The sequence below is a fragment of the Ranitomeya imitator genome, chromosome 6, assembly GCF_032444005.1.
Source record: "Ranitomeya imitator isolate aRanImi1 chromosome 6, aRanImi1.pri, whole genome shotgun sequence".
Classification (NCBI taxonomy): Eukaryota; Metazoa; Chordata; class Amphibia; order Anura; family Dendrobatidae; genus Ranitomeya; species Ranitomeya imitator.
The window spans coordinates 180,772,650-180,795,633 of NC_091287.1; the positions used below are offsets into that span (position 1 = coordinate 180,772,650).

A 22,984-nucleotide genomic window follows, 5' to 3' on the forward strand; every position below is an offset into this window, starting at 1 on the left:
CTAGAACAGGTGCGGGCATCAGGCACAACTGGCAGATGAGCACAGCTGAAACTCGGACGAGTAGGCTTGCACTGCTGAGACTCGGGCTGGCAGGCACGACTGAGACACAGGGCTGGCAGCACGGTGTATGAAGGAACAGGTAGAGACCTGTTCACACAGCAGATGCTAGTACTGGAATAGACCGGAAAGAGTGGAGTATGACAGGACAGGTTTGGACCTGTTCACACAAGAGGTGCAGGTACGAAAGCAAGCAGGAAGGAACAGATTGGGACCTGTTCCCACAGAGGGTGAACCGCAAGGTATGCGGAGAGGAGCTGCAGCAAGAGATTCTGCAGTAGCAAGAGCAGAGCGAAACCGCAAGGTATGCGGAGAGGAGCTGCAGCAAGAGTTTCTGCAGCAGCAGGAGCAGAGCGAGCGAAATCGCAAGGTATTTGGAGAGGAGCTGCAGCAAGAGATTCTGCAGCAGCAAGAGCAGAGCGAAAGCGCAAGGTATGCGGAGAGGAGCTGCAGCAAGAGATTCTGCAGCAAGAGCAGAGCGATACCGCAAGGTATGCGGAGAGGAACTGCAGCAAGAGATTCTGCAGTAGCAGAGTGGAACAGAGCAGAATCGCAGGAAGGCAGAGCAGAGGTAGTAAAGTGGTTCAGAGTGAACACAAGTAAGGACACAGTAGGGAAAGTAGTACAGACAAGGAGACAGTGGTAGGACATAGTTCAGACAAGGTAATTGAATGAGACAAGGTACTGGAACAAAGACACAGGGACCAGGATATTCTGGAGGGCAGACAGACAAGTACAAGGCAAGACACAGGCACAAAGACACTGAGACCAGGATATACAGCCTCGTGGAGGGCATACAGAGAATAGCAAAGCAAAGCTAGGAGTAGAGCCTCCAGAGAAGGAGGAACACAGAGCAAGGCCTGGCAGCTCAGAAGCAAAACTCTAACTGAGATAGCACATTGCACAGGCCCAGTCCACAGGGTGGAGCTGCCCCAAATACTGAAGGCCTCTGGATAATTGGTCAGAAACAGATTAGACAGGTGCAACCTGATTCCATAAGAACCAGAGAGTTCTGGCGCCGCCCCTATGCACACTGCCAGGAAGCATGCAGAGAGCAGAAGCACAGAACATGGAGCCAGCAGCAGACAGAGATGGTGTGTGAGGGATGGGAGGCCATGCAGTGATGCCGGCAGAGTTGGTACAGCGGGATGGCTTGATGCAAACATTAAGATATACAGAAGGTTGGAGGGATGAGAAAAGGGAGTGATTACCTCTAGAATGGAATAAGATTCTTGTGTACAGTGGGGAAAAGTAGTATATAGTCAGCGACCAATTGTGCATGTTCTCACACTAAAAAAGATGAGAGAGGCCTGTAATTGACATCGGTGACCAGAAAATTGCCCACTGGAAAATTGGCCACACAGAAAATTGCCAATTGCAGCATCACAAAGTTTCAGATCTACAGTATAATATTTGAGGAGCAAGGTGAGGATGTTCATGTGATAGTGAAAAATGCCCACAGGCATGAATACTTACAGGAAAACAGTAGAGAGTTATAGGTGAGATGCTCTCCAGGACAGAGAATAGCATAGATCTATAGGTTAATAAAACAAGCCCAAAATGAAAGATAAGTGTCTGATTTTCTCCAACATGCTCACAACCCAGTGGGTGAGCCTTCAAGGGAGAAGTTATCTAGAAAATACACATAGGACACTCCCACAAGCTAGATCCATAGAAAAAACAATGGAGTACATGTCTATAATTAAACAAGTTACAATTTTATTGTCACAATTCACAAAACATCAATATATATGTTAGTTCATACAAAAAATAGAAACTATTTCAGTCAGGGAAAAAACCGAGTAGCACAGACCAAACACAGTGTGGGTCACACCTGATGCCGTAGACAAAATAAAGTGCATAGTGCAAATATAGGCAGACAGAGAACCGGGGGTATAATCAATCCGTATGAGAAGATCACTTGGCCCAGTACACAGGCTCCAAAGGTCAAAGGTAAACAATCATTCCCACCCTGGGTTCTTACCCATGTACTGGCATCAAAGAGGATCCATACCGTAGCCCCAACGCGCGTTTCGCGTCGTCTGTCAGGGGGCGGATGTTCTGCAGGGCAGAAGAATAATATAGAATTATAGGTGAGATGCTCTGCAGGGCAGAATAATAATACATAGCTATAGGTGAATGCTCTGCAGGACAGAGAAAATATAGAATTATAGGTGAGATCCTCTGCAGCCCAGAAGAATGTTGGTGAAAATTGCCCACACAGAAAATTACCCACAAGTTTATTAAAAACAGTTTAGTAAACAATCATTGCATACCTGCAAATTAGCCATTATATTGCAAATTAGCTATTCTCCTTAAGTATGACTTACATCGTGTTGCAGAGACCTATCGGGTCCCTGCACTGCGAAACATGCTGCCAGCGCAGTGGTTGTGAGCTGACGTCGGAGGTGCAGCCACAGGGAGTGGCGCATGACAATGGCACACACTCCTATGTAAGTTGCCGGGCTGTGCGGTGACTACAAAAGACACTGGGTGACATGGGAGCAGAGGAAAGGTGAGTAGAATGTTTTTGTTTTAATTATGCATTAGGGGCAGAACGGGGACACATACACTAGAATTGGGGACCATGTAAACCAGGTTGGGGACATATGTACCAGGGTGGAGACCATCACCATAGGAAAAAAAGGGACCAAAAATGCAACAAAAACTAAGCAAAACCTGCTCTTTTTGCAGCAAGTTTCTTACTGCCAAGAGAGAATGTTTTGACTGCATCAAAAAATGCAATGTGTGAACATAGCCTTACAGTTTCGGTCAAGCATTGAACCAGTGTAGTAAAGCTATTTGGGGAGCACTAAACCCTCACTAAAATATCTATGTACAAGTATATGCACAGCAAATTGTCCTCTTCTTCCTGTGTGCCAACCACTAGCTGTGTGCCAGCTACTAACTGTGCTGCAAAGGCAAAAGGGGTGGGAGAGAGTACAAACTTTGGTGATGAGCAATGGTGTCAGATTGGGGGCTTTCCCATCCTTTTGTAAGCACAAATCTGTGGCCCAGCAGACAGGAGTCTTCTCTCCTACAAGCAGCAGTCTGCTTTGCTCCGCTGTAGGCTGTGGGTAGAGGCAGTTGTCAGCTAAAAACTGCACATATTATGAGCACTGCATGGAGGAATGGGCCAACATACCAACAACAGTGTGTGCCAACCTTGTGAAGACTTACAGAATCGTTTGATCTCTGTCTTTGCCAACAAAGGATATATAACAAAATATTGAGATTAACTTTTGTTAATGACCAAATACTTATTTTCCACCATAATTGGCTTAATAAATTTTGCCAAATCAGACAAAGTGATTTTCTGGATTTGTTTTCTCATTTTGACTCTCAGGCCGGCGTCACACACAGCGTAAAACAATACGGTCCGTATATTACGGCCGTAATACGCTGAAAAGTCCCGAAAAAAGTGGTCCGTAGCTCCTCCGTAGGCAGGGTGTGTCAGCGTTTTTTGCGCATGGCATCCTCCGTATGTAATCCGTATGGCATCCGTACTGCGTGGTTTTCTCGCAGGCTAGCAAAACCAACATACCGCTATAGAAGTGATCCATGTGTCCCAAAAAGAAAAGAAAATATATATATACTGTCTATTTATATATATATATATATATATATATATATATATATATATATATATATATATGTCAGTAGACACATATATTAGAGAGAAAAGCCGGTAATTCAGTGCGGTGTACAGTAAAATCACACTGACAGCTTACAGTAGAATAGGTAGAATAAATGTGTACACACAGAATAGGTATATATACAGGTCCTTCTCAAAAAATTAGCATATAGTGTTAAATTTCATTATTTACCATAATGTAATGATTACAATTAAACTTTCATATATTATAGATTCATTATCCACCAACTGAAATTTGTCAGGTCTTTTATTGTTTTAATACTGATGATTTTGGCATACAACTCCTGATAACCCAAAAAACCTGTCTCAATAAATTAGCATATCAAGAAAAGGTTCTCTAAACGACCTATTACCCTAATCTTCTGAATCAACTAATTAACTCTAAACACATGCAAAAGATACCTGAGGCTTTTATAAACTCCCTGCCTGGTTCATTACTCAAAACCCCCATCATGGGTAAGACTAGCGACCTGACAGATGTCAAGAAGGCCATCATTGACACCCTCAAGCAAGAGGGTAAGACCCAGAAAGAAATTTCTCAACAAATAGGCTGTTCCCAGAGTGCTGTATCAAGGCACCTCAATGGTAAGTCTGTTGGAAGGAAACAATGTGGCAGAAAACGCTGTACAACGAGAAGAGGAGACCGGACCCTGAGGAAGATTGTGGAGAAGGACCGATTCCAGACCTTGGGGAACCTGAGGAAGCAGTGGACTGAGTCTGGTGTGGAAACATCCAGAGCCACCGTGCACAGGCGTGTGCAGGAAATGGGCTACAGGTGCCGCATTCCCCAGGTAAAGCCACTTTTGAGCTACAGAGAAGCAGCACTGGACTGTTGCTAAGTGGTCCCAAGTACTTTTTTCTGATGAAAGCAAATTTTGCATGTCATTCGGAAATCAAGGTGCCAGAGTCTGGAGGAAGACTGGGGAGAAGGAAATGCCAAAATGCCTGAAGTCCAGTGTCAAGTACCCACAGTCAGTGATGGTGTGGAGTGCCATGTCAGCTGCTGGTGTTGGTCCACTGTGTTTCATCAAGGGCAGGGTCAATGCAGCTAGCTATCAGGAGATTTTGGAGCACTTCATGCTTCCATCGGCTGAAATGCTTTATGGAGATGAAGATTTCATTTTTCAGCACGACCTGGCACCTGCTCACAGTGCCAAAACCACTGGTAAATTGTTTACTGACCATGGTATTACTGTGCTCAATTGGCCTGCCAACTCTCCTGACCTGAACCCCATAGAGAATCTGTGGGATATTGTGAAGAGAAAGTTGAGAGACGCAAGACCCAACACTCTGGATGAGCTTAAGGCCGCTATTGAAGCATCCTGGGCCTCCATAACATCTCAGCAGTGTCACAGGCTGATTGCCTCCATGCCATACCGCATTGAAGCCGTCATTTCTGCCAAAGGATTCCCGACCAAGTATTGAGTGCATAACTGAACATTATTATTTGTTGTTTTTTTTGTTTGTTATTAAAAAACACTTTTATTTGATTGGATGGGTGAAATATGCTAATTTATTGAGACAGGTTTTTTGGGTTATCAGGAGTTGTATGCCAAAATCATCAGTATTAAAACAATAAAAGACCTGACAAATTTCAGTTGGTGGATAATGAATCTATAATATATGAAAGTTTAATTGTAATCATTACATTATGGTAAATAATGAAATTTAACACTATATGCTAATTTTTTGAGAAGGACCTGTATATACAGTGGGGCAAAAAAGTATTTAGTCAGTCGGCAATAGTGCAAGTTCCACCACTTAAAAAGATGAGAGGCGTCTGTAATTTACATCATAGGTAGACCTCAACTATGGGAGACAAACTGAGAAAAAAAAATCTAGAAAATCACATTGTGTTTTTTTTATCATTTTTTTTTGCATATTATGGTGGAAAATAAGTATTTGATCAGAAACAAACAATCAAGATTTCTGGCTCTCACAGACCTGTAACTTCTTCTTTAAGAGTCTCCTCTTTCCTCCACTCATTACCTGTAGTAATGGCACCTGTTTAAACTTGTTATCAGTATAAAAAGACACCTGTGCACACCCTCAAACAGTCTGACTCCAAACTCCACTATGGTGAAGACCAAAGAGCTGTCAAAGGACACCAGAAACAAAATTGTAGCCCTGCACCAGGCTGGGAAGACTGAATCTGCAATAGCCAACCAGCTTGGAGTGAAGAAATCAACAGTGGGAGCAATAATTAGAAAATGGAAGACATACAAGACCACTGATAATCTCCCTCGATCTGGGGCTCCACGCAAAATCCCACCCCGTGGGGTCAGAATGATCACAAGAACGGTGAGCAAAAATCCCAGAACCACGCGGGGGGACCTAGTGAATGAACTGCAGAGAGCTGGGACCAATGTAACAAGGCCTACCATAAGTAACACACTACGCCACCATGGACTCAGATCATGCAGTGCCAGACGTGTCCCACTGCTTAAGCCAGTACATGTCCGGGCCCGTCTGAAGTTTGCTAGAGAGCATTTGGATGAACCAGAGGAGTTTTGGGAGAATGTCCTATGGTCTGATGAAACCAAACTGGAACTGTTTGGTAGAAACACAATTTGTTGTGTTTGGAGGAAAAAGAATACTGAGTTGCATCCATCAAACACCATACCTACTGTAAAGCATGGTGGTGGAAACATCATGATTGGGGCTGTTTCTCTGCAAAGGGGCCAGGACGACTGATCCGGGTACATGAAAGAATGAATGGGGCCATGTATCGTGAGATTTTGAGTGCAAACCTCCTTCCATCAGCAAGGGCATTGAAGATGAAACGTGGCTGGGTCTTTCAACATGACAATGATCCAAAGCACACCGCCAGGGCAACGAAGGAGTGGCTTCGTAAGAAGCATTTCAAGGTCCTGGAGTGGCCTAGCCAGTCTCCAGATCTCAACCCTATAGAAAACCTTTGGAGGGAGTTGAAAGTCCGTGTTGCCAAGCGAAAAGCCAAAAACATCACTGCTCTAGAGGAGATCTGCATGGAGGAATGGGCCAACATACCAACAACAGTGTGTGGCAACCTTGTGAAGACTTACAGAAAACGTTTGACCTCTGTCATTGCCAACAAAGGATATATTACAAAGTATTGAGATGAAATTTTGTTTCTGACCAAATACTTATTTTCCACCATAATATGCAAATAAAATGTTAAAAAAACAGACAATGTGATTTTCTGGATTTTTTTTTCTCAGTTTGTCTCCCATAGTTGAGGTCTACCTATGATGTAAATTACAGACGCCTCTCATCTTTTTAAGTGGTGGAACTTGCACTATTGCTGACTGACTAAATACTTTTTTGCCCCACTGTATATATGTCAGTGAGACACATATATGTATATATATTAATATTTATTCCAGCGCTATACAGCTTGAAAGCCGGTAATTCAATTACCGGCTTTTTTTTTCTCCTTCCTAAAACCCGACATGATTTGAGACATGGTTTACATACAGTAAACCATGTCTTCTCTCCATTTTTTTTGCAGATTCCACACTACTAATGTCAGTAGTGTGTATCTGCAAAATTTGGCCGTTCTAGCTCTTAAAATAAAGGGTTAAATGGCGGAAAAAATTGGCGTGGGCTCCCGCGCAATTTTCTCCGCCAGAGTAGTAAAGCCAGTGACTGAGGGCAGATATTAATAGCCTGGAGAGGGTCCACGGTTATTGGCCCCCCCCTGGCTAAAAATATCTGCCCCCAGCCACCCCAGAAAAGGCACATCTGGAAGATGCGCCTATTCTGGCACTTGGCCACTCTCTTCCCATTCCCGTGTAGCGGTGGGATATGGGGTAATGAAGGGTTAATGCCACCTTGCTATTGTAAGGTGACATTAAGCCTAATTAATAATGGAGAGGCGTCAATTATGACACCTATCCATTATTAATCCAATTGTAGTGAAGGGTTAAATAAAACACAAACACATTATTTAAAATTATTTTAATGAAATAAAAACAATGGTTGTTGCAGTATTTTATTCAACGCCCAATCCAGTCACTGAAGACCCTCGTTCTGTGAGTAAAAAAACATAATAAACCAACAATATACTTACCCTCCGCAGATCTGTAACGTCCAACGATGTAAATCCTTCTGAAGGGGTTAAAACATTTTGCAGCAAGGAGCTGTGCTAATGCAGGCTGCTCCTCGCTGCAAAACCCCAGGGAATGAGGCTAAAAATAGATCAATGATCTATATTTAGCTTCATTTGCGGTGAGGCGCCCTCTGCTGGCTGTTCATAGATCGTGGGAAATTATCTAGAAAGCCAGGGAGCTTTCTAGGTAACTTCCCACGATCTATGAACAGCCAGCAGAGGGCGCCTCACCGCAAATGAAGCTAAATATAGATCATTGATCTATTTTTAGCCTCATTCCCTGGGGTTTTGCAGCGAGGAGCAGCCTGCATTAGCACAGCTCCTTGCTGCAAAATGTTTTAACCCCTTCAGAAGGATTTACATCGTTGGACGTTACAGATCTGTGGAGGGTAAGTATATTGTTGGTTTATTATGTTTTTTTACTCACAGAACGAGGGTCTTCAGTGACTGGATTGGGCGTTGAATAAAATACTGCAACAACCATTGTTTTTATTTCATTAAAATAATTTTAAATAATGTGTTTGTGTTTTATTTAACCCTTCACTACAATTGGATTAATAATGGATAGGTGTCATAATTGACGCCTCTCCATTATTAATTAGGCTTAATGTCACCTTACAATAGCAAGGTGGCATTAACCCTTCATTACCCCATATCCCACCGCTACACGGGAATGGGAAGAGAGTGGCCAAGTGCCAGAATAGGCGCATCTTCCAGATGTGCCTTTTCTGGGGTGGCTGGGGGCAGATATTTTTAGCCAGGGGGGGGCCAATAACCGTGGACCCTCTCCAGGCTATTAATATCTGCCCTCAGTCACTGGCTTTACTACTCTGGCGGAGAAAATTGCGCGGGAGCCCACGCCAATTTTTTCCGCCATTTAACCCTTTATTTTAAGAGCTAGAACGGCCAAATTTTGCAGATACACACTACTGACATTAGTAGTGTGGAATCTGCAAAAAAAATGGAGAGAAGACATGGTTTACTGTATGTAAACCATGTCTCAAATCATGTCGGGTTTTAGGAAGGAGAAAGAAAAAGTCGGTAATTGAATTACCGGCTTTCAAGCTGTATAGCGCTGGAATAAATATTAATATATATACATATATGTGTCTCACTGACATATATATATATATATACCTATTCTATGTGTACACATTTATTCTACCTATTGGACTGTAAGCTGTCAGTGTGATTTTACTGTACACCGCACTGAATTGCCGGCTTTTCTCTCTAACAGCGCTGCGTATTTCTCGCAAGTCACACTGCTTGTCCGTGTGTAATCCGTATTTTTCACGCTTCCATAGACTTTCATTGGCGTATTTCTTGCGCAGTACGGTGACAAACGCAGCATGCTGCGATTTTGTATGGCCGTAGAAAGCCGTATAATACTGATCAGTAAAATACGGCAAATAGGAGCAGGGGCATAGAGAATAATTGTGCCGTATTTTTTGCGAGTTTTACGGACGTAGATTCTGCGCTCTTACGTCCGTAAAACTCGCAAGTGTGACGCCGGCCTCATAGTTGTGATCTACCTATTATGTCAATTACAGGTGTCTCTCATCTTTTTAAGTTGGAGTACTTGCACAATTGGTGGCTGTCTGAGTAAATGCTTTTTCCCCCCATTGTATGTAAAACTTTATTTGGGAACAAATGTTGACAAAAATGTTCCACAAAGGTACAGTGAGTATACACTAGCGGCAGCACAAAACAGCAGGAGGAGGAGAAGTATATACAATGAATAAAGCAGCTCAAGTATATAGAATAAATAGCTGATAGAGTAAAACATCCATCAGACCAGAAGTGTAATATGAGGCTGCAAAGTTTAATGACTGGTAAATATATATTAAAGAGGCAAAAACATGCACATGCCTGTATTCATCTCCTCCAGCTGGAATGGCACCAGGTCCCAACTCTTGTTTCGACGTTAGCGTTTATCAGGGCAGGTGGCGTCAGACCAGCAGGACTCACAATATACATAACCCTATAGCAATGGATGTATGCCACGTATGAATTGGACCCAGATTGTGTGTGGTGCACGGGACCATTACTAACTGTGCAGGCCGCATCACACACCGCGTCATCTAGGGGCGGATGATGCGAGTAAGCACCCACTTACGTGACTAAGCACATGATTGGGAGTCAGTCACGTGGTCCAGTCTAGGCTCAGATATAGATGTGGTACGAGTTGGAGTACACAAACTGAATGTCGAGGTTGACGAAAACAAACGCCAAAATGCATGTTGGGACCTGCCACCATTCCAGCAAGAGGAGATGAATACAGGTGTGTGCATGTTTTTGCCTCTTTAATATATATTTACTTGTCATTATACTCTGCAGCCCAGTATTACAAATATGGTCTGATGCACGTTTTACTCTATAAACTATTTATTCTACATATTTGTGCAGCTCTATTCGTTGTATCTATCTCATGCCCTCCTGATGTTTTGTACTGCCACTAGTGTATGCTCACTGTGCCTTTTTAAACTTTTTGTGTAAATTGTTACCTAATAAAGATTTACATATTTCATTACCCCTTTTTTCGGTTTTTTTTTTTTTTTTTTAACAGGCCTATGCTGTCAGGAAATAGCAGCACCCACAGCAGACCACTGACAATAATAGGGAGGGTGGCTCCTGGCTCTGTCCTAGATCCTCTGAAGGGGATACCAGCGCAGAAACAGCTCATGTCTCTGTATATTCACAGTGCTTTCTGTGAATATGCTTGAAATGTTCATCCTTCTTATAGCTAATTGGACAGCTCAGTCCAGGCAGCATTCACAAAAATAGAGAGAGGACGGTGTGCTGGAGACTGGGCATGACATTAGTTGTGACGTTACAACTAGACTCTATGCAGGAAAACACTAGTCGGAGTGTGACCAGCTGCTCCAGAATTTGGAGTGAGGCTGGTCACATACCGATGTTTGGTATCTAGGCGACGGTGCAGAATGCTGGCAGTGAGTATATTACAAACTGCAGTCTACGTTCAAATACATAGTATAAAGAAAGCCTGGACAACCCATTTAAGGCTGTATTCAGTTAGCCGTGTTAAAACTCCACTGATCATGTCTGCAAATTGAGAACGTTATTTGCTCCGAATGGAGCTCTTCCACATAGGGATATGAATTATTTTTTTCTGTAACACAACATGCCAAAGCAGAGAAACAGAAGTTAGTACTTACAACCTAAATTCCAAATTCCTGTCCGCCGTACAGTCATGTCCCACGATGTAAATCTATCTGAAGGGGTTAGATAAATTTACAACCAGGAGCCTGCTAATGCAGCCGCCCCTGGCTGTAAAAACAGGGGAATGAATGGAATGCAGCTTCGTTGACTTGCGGTGCCATCATAGGAGCTGCGCCCCTTGGTGGCATAAACTCATATGAATTCTAGCGTGGGAATTTTTCTGAATATTTTCTCAAGCTAGAGTTCATATGAGTTTATGCCACCAGGGGGCTCAGGTTGACTATGACTGTATGTAAACCATGTCTCATATCCTGTCGGGTTTGGTAAGGAGATTGCAAAAGCCGGCAATTGAATTACCGGCTTTTCTGCTATCTAGCTCTATATGAAATATAAAAAAATATATATGTGTGTGTGTTTGTCTCACTGACATATACAGTGCCTTGCAAAAGTATTCAGTCCCCTGGAACTTTTCAACCTTTTCCCACATATCATGCTTCAAACATAAAGATACCAAATGTACATTTTTGATGAAGAATCAACAACAAGTGGAACACAATTGTGAAGTTGAACGAAATTTATTGGTTATTTTAAATTTATGTGGAAATTCAAAAACTCAAAAGTGGGGCGTGCAATATTATTCGGCCCCTTTAACTTAATACTTTGTTGCGCCACCTTTTGCTGCGATTACAGATGCAAGTCGCTTGGGGTATGTCTCTATCAGTTTTGTACATTGATAGACTGAAATTCTTGCCCATTCTTCCTTGGCAAACAGCTCGAGCTCACTAAGGCTTGATGGAGATAGTTTGTGAACAGCAGTTTTCAGCTCTTTCCACAGATTCTCGATTGGATTGAGGTCTGGACTTTGACTTGGCCATTCTAACACCGAGATACGTTTATTTGTGAACCACTCCATTGTAGATTTTGCTTTATGTTTGGGATCATTGTCTTGTTGGAAGTCAAATCTCCGTCCCATTTCAAAAACCTGACCTGCACATCCAAACATAGACTCAGTGTGAACAGGTGCTGAACCTAGAGTCGCCAACTCGTATATAGTTAAGTAAATAAGGCAGCACACTGCAGCGCTAAAACATGCAAACTTGAAAAACGAAATTTGAACTGCATTACTGCACGAGAAATATGAAAAATGAGAGCTTTTAGCGCATAAAGCATAGGACCTGGTATAAGAGAGATGCCGTAAAGAGGCTACCAGGTACATATAAAATTGGCCATTTTTATGCGCTAAAAGCTCTCATTTTTCATATTTCTAGTGCAGTAATGCAGTTCAAATTTCGTTTTTCAAGTTTGCATGTTTTAGCGCTGCAGTGTGCTGCCTGTTATGAACAGGTAATTCAGAACCACAATGGACATAGAGGTACTGAGCACACAAAGTGACCTGACAATTACCAAAAACAAAGGACGAGCTCTGAGACGTGGGAACTCTGCTGACCGCAATCCCTAATCCTAACACACCACACTAGAGGTAGCCGTGGATTGCGCCTAACGCTCCCTATGCAACTCGGCACAGCCTGAGAAACTAACTAGCCCTGAAGATAGAAAAAAAAAAGCCTACCTTGCCTCAGAGAAATTCCCCAAAGGAAAAGGCAGCCCCCCACATATAATGACTGTGAGTAAAGATGAAATACAAACACAGAGATGAAATAGATTTAGCAAAGTGAGGCCCGACTTACTGAATAGACCGAGGATAGGAAAGATAGCTTTGCGGTCAACACAAAAACCTGCAAACAACCACGCAGAGGGGCAAAAAGACCCTCCGCACCGACTAACGGTACGGAGGTGCTCCCTCTGCGTCTCAGAGCTTCCAGCAAGCAAGAAAAACCAAAATAGCAAGCTGGACAGAAAATATAGCAAACAAAAAATAACACAAGCAGAACTTAGCTTATGCAGGATAGAGAGGCCACAGGAACAATCCAGGAGGAAGCAAGACCAATACTAGAACATTGACTGGAGGCCAGGATCAAAGCACCAGGTGGAGTTAAATAGAGCAGCACCTAACGACCTAACCTCATCACCTGAGGAAGGAAACTCATAAGCCGCAGTACCACTCTCATCCACCAAAGGAAGCTTATAGACAGAACCAGCCGCAGAACCACTCATGACCACAGGAGGGAGCTTGGCCACAGAATTCACAACAGCTGCCTTATTTACTTAACTAAATCTCCATCCCAGTCTCAGTTCTTTTGCAGACTCCAACAGGTTTTCTTCAAGAATGGTCCAGTATTTGGCTCCATCCATCTTCCCATCAATTTTAACCATCTTCCCTGTCCCTGCTGAAGAATAGCAGGCCCAAACCATGATGCTACCACCACCATGTTTGACGGTGGGGATGGTGTGTTCAGGGTGATGAGCTGTGTTGCCTTTACGCCAAACATATCGTTTGGCATTGTTGCCAAAAAGTTCGATTTTGGTTTTATCTGACCAGAGCACCTTCTTCCACATGTTTGGTGTGTCTCCCAGGTGGCTTGTTGCAAACTTTAAACAACACTTTTTATGGATATCTTTGAGAAATGGCTTTCTTCGTGCCACTCTGCCATAAAGGCCAGATTTGTGCAGTGTACGACTGATTGTTGTCCTATGGACAGACTGTCCCACCTCAGCTGTAGATCTCTGCATTTCATCCAGAGTGATCATGGACCACTTGACTGCATCTCTGATCAGTCTTCTCCTTGTTTGAGATGAAAGTTTAGAGGGATGGCCGAGTCTTGGTAGATTTGAAGTGGTATGATGCTCCTTCCATTTCAATATGATCGCTTGCACAGTGCTCCTTGGGATGTTTAAAGTTTTGGAAATTAATTTTGTATCCAAATGCGGCTTTAAACTTCTCCACAACAATATCATGGACCTGCCTGTTGTTTTCCTTAGTCTTCATGATGTTCTCTGTGCTTCAAACAGAAACCTGAGACTATCATGGAGCAGGTGCATTTATACGGAGACTTGATTACACACAGGTGGATTATATTTATCATCATTAGGCATTTATGACAAAACTAGATGGTGGCCCGATTCTAACACATCAAGTATTCTAGAATATGTATGTAGTTTATTTATGTAGATTTCAGAATAATGCAATGAATACACAGGATTCGGCCGGCCGGGCGCAACCAATCAGCGAAGCATGGTTCAAATTACGCGCAAATTCGCGGGCGGACTGTGTCTGTCGCTGATTGTTCGCGGCCGGGCGCGACCAATTAGTGAAGCCAGGGCCAGCTCCAGGTTTTTGAGGGCCCCGGGCGAAAGAGTCTGACAGCCCACGTAGCATATAACACAGCCCATGTAGTATATAGCACAGGTCATTGCCGCAATGCAATCTTGGGATCGGAGCGTCGCGAGGAGCGGGAAAAGCGCCAGAAAGTAAGAATATAATGTTTTTTTTTATTATTATCAATCATCAATAGTAAAAAGTGAAGCGGTGTTTAAATCCCGCCCCAATATCGCTGGTCGCGCCCGGCCGGCCGCAACCAATCAATCAGCGACGCGAGATTTCCGTTACAGACAGACGGAAGTTACAGACAAACAGACGGAAGTGGACCTTAGACAATTATATACATATAGATTGGATCATTCAGTGATCCACAATGAACTTCTGGAGTGAGTTTGATGCACTAATAATGTTGCACGCCCCACTTTTCAGTTTTTGAATTTCCAAAAAAATTTAAAGTAACCAATAAATTTCGTTCAACTTCACAATTGTGTGCCATTTGTTGATTCTTCACCAAAAATTTACATTTGGTATCTTTGTTTGAAGCATGATATGTGGGAAAAGGTTGAAAAGTTCTAGGGGCCGAATACTTTCGCAAGAACCTGTATGTACAGTGCCTACAAGTAGTATTCAACCCCCTGCAGATTTAGCAGGTTTACACATTTGGAATTACCTTGGCATTGTGACATTTGGACTGTAGATCAGCCTGGAAGTGTGAAATGCACTGCAGCAAAAAAGAATATTATTTCTTAGTTTATTTTTTTTTTTTAATTGTGAAAAGTCTTTTCAGAGGGTCATTTATTATTCAACCCCTCAACCCACCAGAATTCTGTTTGGTTCCCCTAAAGTATTAAGAAGTAGTTCAGGAACAAAGAACAATGAGCTTCACATGTTTGGATTAATTATCTCTTTTTCCAGCCTTTTCTGACTATTTAAGACCCTCCCCAAACTTGTGAACAGCACTCATACATGGTCAACATGGGAAAGACAAAGGAGCATTCCAAGGCCATCAGAGACAAGATCGTGGAGGGTCACAAGGCTGGCAAGGGGTACAAAACCCTTTCCAAAGAGTTGGGCCTACCTGTCTCCACTGTTGGGAGCATCATCCGGAAGTGGAAGGCTTATGGAACTACTGTTAGCCTTCCACGACCTGGACAGCCTTTGAAAGTTTCCTCCCGTGCCGAGGCCAGGCTTGTCCGAAGAGTCAAGGCTAACCCAAGGACAACAAGGAAGGAGCTCCGGGAAGATCTCATGGCAGTGGGGACATTGGTTTCAGTCAATACCATAAGTAACGTACTCCACAGCAATGGTCTCCGTTCCAGACAAGCCCGTAAGGTACCTTTACTTTCAAAGCATCATGTCAAGGCTCGTCTACAGTTTGCTCATGATCACTTGGAGGACTCTGAGACTGACTGGTTCAAGGTTCTCTGGTCTGATGAGACCAAGATCGAGATCTTTGGTGCCAACCACACACGTGACGTTTGGAGACTGGATGGCACTGCATACGACCCCAAGAATACCATCCCTACAGTCAAGCATGGTGGTGGCAGCATCATGCTGTGGGGCTGTTTCTCAGCCAAGGGGCCTGGCCATCTGGTCCGCATCCATGGGAAGATGGATAGCACGGACTACCTGGAGATTTTGGCCAAGAACCTCCGCTCTTCCATCAAGGATCTTAAGATGGGTCGTCATTTCATCTTCCAACAAGACAACGACCCAAAGCACACAGCCAAGAAAACCAAGGCCTGGTTCAAGAGGCAAAAAATCAAGGTGTTGCAGTGGCCTAGTCAGTCTCCTGACCTTAACCCAATTGAAAACTTGTGGAAGGAGGTCAAGATTAAAGTCCACATGAGACACCCAAAGAACCTAGATAACTTAGAGAAGATCTGCATGGAGGAGTGGGCCAAGATAACTCCAGAGACCTGTGCCGGCCTGATCAGGTCTTATAAAAGACGATTATTAGCTGTAATTGCAAACAAAGGTTATTCCTCAAAATATTAAACCTAGGGGTTGAATAATAATTGACCCACACTTTTATGTTTAAAATTTATAAAAATTTAGCTGAGCAACAAAACTTTTTGGTTTATAAGATTTATGCATCTGTTAATAAATCCTGCTCTTGTTTGAAGTTTGAAGGCTCTAACTTATTTGAATCTTATTAAACCTGCTAAATCTGCAGGGGGTTGAATACTACTTGTACTACTTGTAGGCATTGTATGTATGTGTATATATATATATATATATATATACACATATATATATATATATATATAGTACAGACCAAAAGTTTGGATTCACCTTCTCTTTTAAAGATTTTTCTGTATTTTCATAACTATGAAAATTGTACATTCATACTGAAGACATCAAAACTATGAATTAACACATGTGGAATTATATACTTAGCAAAAAAAGTGTGAAGCAACTGAAAATATGTCTTATATTCTAGGTTCTTCAAAGTAGCCACCTTTTGCTTTGATGACTGCTTTGCACACTCTTGGCATTCTCTTGATGAGCTTGAAGAGGTAGTCACTGGAAATGGTCTTCCAACAATCTTGAAGGAGTTCCGAGAGATGCTTAGCACTTGTTGGCCCTTTTGCCTTCACTCTGCGGTCCAGCTAACCCCAAACCATCAGGTCATCTGGCATAGCACCCCATCACTCTCCTTCTCGGTCAAATAGCCCTTACACAGCCTGGAGGTGTGTTTGGGGTCATTGTCCTGTTGAAAAATAAATGATGGTCCAACTAAACGCAAACCGGATGGAATAGCATGCCGCTGCAAGATGCTGTGGTAGCCAAGTTGGTTCAGTATGCCTTCAATTTTGAATAAATCCCCAACAGTGTCACCAGCAAAGCACCCCCACACCATCACACCTCCTCCTCCTCCATGCTTCACGGTGGGAACCAGGCATGTAGAGTCCATCCGTTTACATTTTCTGCGTCGCACAAAGACACGGTGGTTGGAACCAAAGATCTCAAATTTGGACTCATCAGACCAAAGCACAGATTTCCACTGGCTTAATGTCCATTCCTTGTGTTCTTTAGCCTAAACAAGTCTCTTCTGCTTGTTGCCTGTCCTTAGCAGTGGTTCCCTAGCAGCTATTTTACCATGAAGGCCTGCTGCACAAAGTCTTCTCTTAACAGTTGTTGTAGAGATGTGTCTGCTGCTAGAACTGTGTGTGGCATTGACCTGGTATCTAATCTGAGCTGCTGTAAACCTGCGATTTCTGAGGCTGGTGACTCGGATAAACTTATCCTCAGAAGCAGAGGTGACTCTTGGTCTTCCTTTCCTGAGGCGGTCCTCATGTGAGCCGGGTTCTTTGTAGCGCTTGATGGTTTTTCAACTGCACTTGGGGACTCTTTCAAAGTTTTCCCCATTTTTTGGACTGACTGACCTTCATTTCTTAAAGTAATGATGACCACTCGTTTTTCTTTACTTAGCTGCTTTTTTGTTGCTATAATACAAATTCTAACAGTCTATTCAGAAGGACTATCAGCTGTGTATCCACCAGACTTCTGCTCAACACAACTGATGGTCCCAACCCCATTTATAAGGCAAGAAATCCCACTTATTAAACCTGACAGGGCACACCTGTGAAGTGAAAACCATTTCCGGTGACTACCTCTTGAAGCTCATCAAGAGAATGCCAAGAGAGTGCAAAGCAGTCATCAAAGCAAAAGGTGGCTACTTTGAAGAACCTAGAAAATAAGACATTTTCTGTTTCACACTTTATTGTTAAGTATATAATTCCACATGTTATTTCATAGTTTTGATGCCTTCAGTGTGAATTTACAATTTTTATAGTCATGAAAATACGGAAAATCTTTAAATGTATACACTGTGTATATATAGACAGTATATATGTTTTCACGAATATTTGAGCCCATGGATCCATTCTATGTCCATTTTGCAAGCCGGCGAGAAAGTCTTGCCGTACAGATGCCATACGGATGACACTCAGATAATTTTTGGAGAAAAAAAAATCGCATCCTCGCATTGAATACGGATCACTGTTCAGGAACGTTTCTGTGTTTCTGTGTAAGAAATACGTTAGGTCTGACCCAAGCCTTATACTGTATTCCTGTCTCATTTTCAAGATATGCACATTGTGGCAAAAATAAATGGTATGCACAGTGATATTTTACAGTAGATATTTACATATTTTAAGAAAGACAATTCTATATTTTTTTTTAAGAGCAATATCTTTGCAAGTTTTCTTTTTCTTTCAGCCATATATATTAATACCAATGGGACCTTTTTCTCAACGGACACATACATTAGCTTTACTGCAGTGACTGATGAGTCTGGACCTTTGGAGTTTATCTGGAAGTTTGGAGACAGGTCACCTGAAAAAACAATCCGGAGACGATTGGTTAAAAGATTCACCGTACCAAACAGGTACCAAACAGGCATGCAACACATTGGAATATACAGTATATTATGTATTGCTAGCATAGTCTTGTTATGTAAGGGGAACCCGATATTTTGTAAAATCTGTGGACAACATGGTACAACATGAAGTTGGAAAAGCTGGGCAGAATGTATGCAGGTTTGTTGGAAAAGATTCAGTATAACTTGCATTTTATTAATTGAAATTCTCTGTTTTATGCATAGCAGTCCAGTGGGCGGTCCTTCTCTGTGATTGACCGCTATTTAGCATGCACAGTCATACATGAAAAACTCTCGATCACTGAATAGGACCACCCACTGGACTAATATGCATACAAAACACTTGCATTTTATTAATTGACATTTTAAGTGTTTGTATGCACCAGTGGGTGGTCCTATTCAGTGATCGAGAATTTTTTATGTATGACTGTGCATGCTAAATAGCGGTCAATCACAGAGAAGGACCGCCCACTGGACTGCTATGCATAAAACAGAGAATTTCAATTAATAAAATGCAAGTTATACTGAATCTTTTCCAACAAACCTACATACATGCTCACTGGACAATACATACAATGACCGTGCACTATTTTAGGAATAAAAAGGAATTGTCTGAGTTTCTAAGTAATTTAACTAGACTTAAAAACTGTTAGAGAAAAAAAAACTAAAGAAGAAAACATTACTTGACTATTACATATCTCTTAATATTCCAGGATACATTGGGTATTTGTTTTTCCTGTAGCGATAAAGTACTATAATTGTACATGAGCACTGAAACCAAGCAATGGGTTTAATGTTAATGGTACATAGCCATGCCTGCAGTGATCACATAGACGTATAGCTCTTCAGTGCTCCAGTAAATAAAAACTGCCGGGAATGATAATAACATCGGCAAAGAATCTGTAAGGCTACGCAACGCACAACGCAAATAAAAATGCACCAAAACGCACGCAAAAACGCTGCGTTTTGCGACGCATGCGTCCTTTTTTGCCGAAATTTGGACGCAAGAAAAATGCAACTTGTTGCGTTTTCCGCGCCCGACGCTTGCGGCAAAAAAAACGCATGCGTCGCACAACGCAGCACAACGCATGTCCATGGGTCCCCCATGTTAAATATAGGGGCGCATGACGCATGCGTCGCCGCTGCGTCGCCCGACGCAAACACGCAAAACGCTAATGTGAACGTAGCCTAAGGAATTGATATGGTGCTGCTCTGTTCACATGACCAAATAACTATTTACTTTGTCTGTTCTGTTCAGAACAGGCAAATGGAATTAGATTCCTGTGTATAGCTTTATAAAATGGAAACAGAGGAGCCCTGTTGATTTATAGGGAGTCCATCCGTTTTCCATTTGATATAATTTCTTCAGAACAGAAGAAAAAGTCCTGCATTCAGAAGTTTTTCTTCTGTTCTAAGAATTCACAACAAATGAAAACAAATAAAAGAAGCACCTCCATTTTATATAAAAATGCAGAGGATCCTAATTCCATTTGTTTATTCATATTGTCTGTTCTAAATAGAATGGGTATTTGACTCTGTTCACATGTTCATTTAACTACTCAAAGTAATGATTGTTTTTAATTTTCTCACATTTCCTGCAAATAGTTTAATTTCTTTGGACAACTCTTGAAGAAAATCTGTCAGTAAGAGCAACCTCCTAAGTCATCTATATGGGCATGTAGGTAGTGATGAGCAAATGTGATTGAATTTTATCCAAGTGTCTTGGGCGTGATTGAATGATAGGTTCAAGTCCTCGTGCCTGCATGATTCGGATCTATTAGACAGTCACAACACATGCGAGGATTACTTGTTTGTTAGGCAATCCCCGCATGTGTTGCGGCTATCTAACAGCCACGAAACATTCAGCCATGGGGACTCGAACATATAAGTCGAGCACACCCAAGATACTCGGATAACACTCGATCATGCTCAGATAACACCTGAGCATGCTCGGATAACACGTTATCCGAACACGTTCACTCATCGCTACATGTAGGTCATAGGAAGCTGAATAAAATTACACCTTAATATCTGCAATCCAATGTCTTATTCCACAGAAATCCATGTTTTTATAATATGTAAATGAACTGTTGAGGACTATGGGCCGAACACTGATCTGTATTAGATTCTGCCTCTACAGGTTATTTTAAATAAAAGGAGTGTTACCAGAGTGAGACTTGTAACTAACACAGGACAGTAGAACTGAAGTTTGTCTTATAACAAGCATGTTAGCAGCTGATCCGAGAATGAACTGTGGTGCTAGGACTAGCTGTGGGTCTCATGACATGAACTTGACAGCCTCCTAGTTGTACTGTATATAGGCTGTTCAGTTAACAGACCTGGGTATGGTGCATGCATCACGGTCCTTTCTCCATGAAACATGGAGAATGTGGCATTATGATGCCACAATAAGCAAAGACCCTTGATTGTTGACCTTATTGGCCTTGATGAGTCAAAACTCACTTACAGAAAAATGGTATTGTTACACATTTAGTAGCTACTAATCATTGATTAGATTCCAGGCTCTAAACTGCAATATCAAAATGACACTTGCACCTGAACGGTTTGTTTTAGACAAAGGAATTGACCAATTATCAGTATCTTTGATCAATAAGAATGTCATTTACACACATATTACAAAGCTGATTATTTTTCCAAAATACAGATGGGTGCAGAAATATTTGGACAGTGACAAGTGCTGGCATTTTAGATGTTTACCCAAACATATTTAATATTTAAGACAGAGCTATATGATCAATATTAAAGTGCAGACTCTCAGCTTTAATGATGTCATTGATTCTCATCCCAATTGTAATAAGGGTTTAGGAATTACAGCTGTTCAATATTCAAGATACAGTTATATAATAAATATGGATTTAAAGTGCAGATTTTCAGAGCCTTACGAGCATTAGCACATCCTTATGGGGTTCTGCCAATGAAAGTTGAGAAGGAGAGAGGAAAATCTTCTACAGCATGCTTGATACTGGGCTGAAACGTGCGGTGACGCACCGTCCACAGCCCAGTCCATCAGGGGGAGTGACCGCAGTCTACATTAAACTGAATCATGTCTCGGTGATGCAACCTCAACTTCCAGAGTCCGGAAGTTGGCATGACGTCTCCGGCTATCAGCGACGGCTGCAGCACCATTCACAGACAAATATGAAAAAAACAATGTATTTGAAAAAATACTTATTTCTTTAGTTTAAAGGGAACTTGTCAGAAGGATTGTGCACAGTAACCTACAGACAGTGTCCGGTCGGCGACATTATACTGAATAAAATGATACCTTAGTTGATGAAATCCACCTTGTGGTTGTTTCTTATTCTTTATTTTCAGTTTTGTGTTAATGGGATTCTCGTGCCCTAAGGTGCGGCTGGTGCATGTGGTGCTCCGATTAGATATTCATAATGCAGACTGCTGACAGGCCACTGATCCTTCACTGACACGCCCCCTAGTTTGCATGATGAATGCCAGCACATAATGAATAAATAAAAAAAAAAAACAGGCAGGCAGGTGCCCACCATGGCATCTATGCTCCAGCATAATGGCTGCCAGATTTCAGGCAGTCATTGCCTGCGAATGGATACTTGGCAAAGTATTAAAAATTAACATTTTATTTATTCAATTTCTTTTTAGCCCCTGAAATGGGGAGGCTATGTAGAAAAATAGTTTTAAATTCACAAGATATTTTTGTTCAACCACTTCAATTATACCTGAAAGTCTATACTTCAATTGCATCTCAGTTGTTTCATTTTTTTTTTTTAAATATTGGCATGTATAGCTCAAGTTTTGAAAAATTGGTCACTGTCCAAATATTTCTGGAGCTAATCGTAGATAATATGTAATAGTCTTTTTTTCTTTAATCAGATATGATGTTACAGTCAGTGTGTCAAATCGACTCGCCTCCTTTACATCCGATACACATACTATATTTGTCCAGAGAAAAGTGATTCCAAATCGTCTTGTTGCCAGTTCCTCCGTCCTGATAAACTCCAGTGTGAGTTTTACCTGCAGAATAAATTCTGGCACAAATGTTAGTTATTTTTGGAATTTTGGAGATGGTATAGAGAGATTTGGAAATAACAATGATACACATGTATACACAAGGTAAGTTTAAGCTTGTTTTCTTCTATTTGTTAAATGTGGATCAATGTTCTAACACGGTTTTTAGAATCACTGCCAAATTGTAGCTTAAAGCATGTTGTGCTCTGACTGTATGTATTTTTATATATGTACAGTGGGGCAAAAAAGTATTTAGTCAGTCAGCAATAGTGCAAGTTCCACCACTTAAAAAGATGAGAGGCGTCTGTAATTTACATCATAGGTAGACCTCAACTATGGGAGACAAACTGAGAAAAAAAAATCCAGAAAATCACATTGTCTGTTTTTTTAACATTT

At 41.8% G+C, this 22,984-nt stretch overlaps 1 protein-coding gene across 1 annotated transcript in view; it reads left to right on the forward strand.

The window, feature by feature from the left end:
* The first annotated feature begins 301 nt into the window (after positions 1 to 301).
* Positions 302 to 22,984, forward strand: part of PKD1L1 (polycystin 1 like 1, transient receptor potential channel interacting) — a 528,440-nt gene continuing 505,757 nt past the window's right edge. The window contains exons 1-3 of the mRNA XM_069732261.1: positions 302 to 548; positions 18,427 to 18,595; positions 22,454 to 22,693. Coding sequence (XP_069588362.1) covers positions 302 to 548; positions 18,427 to 18,595; positions 22,454 to 22,693 — 656 coding nt within the window. The remainder of the gene's footprint in view (positions 549 to 18,426; positions 18,596 to 22,453; positions 22,694 to 22,984) is intronic.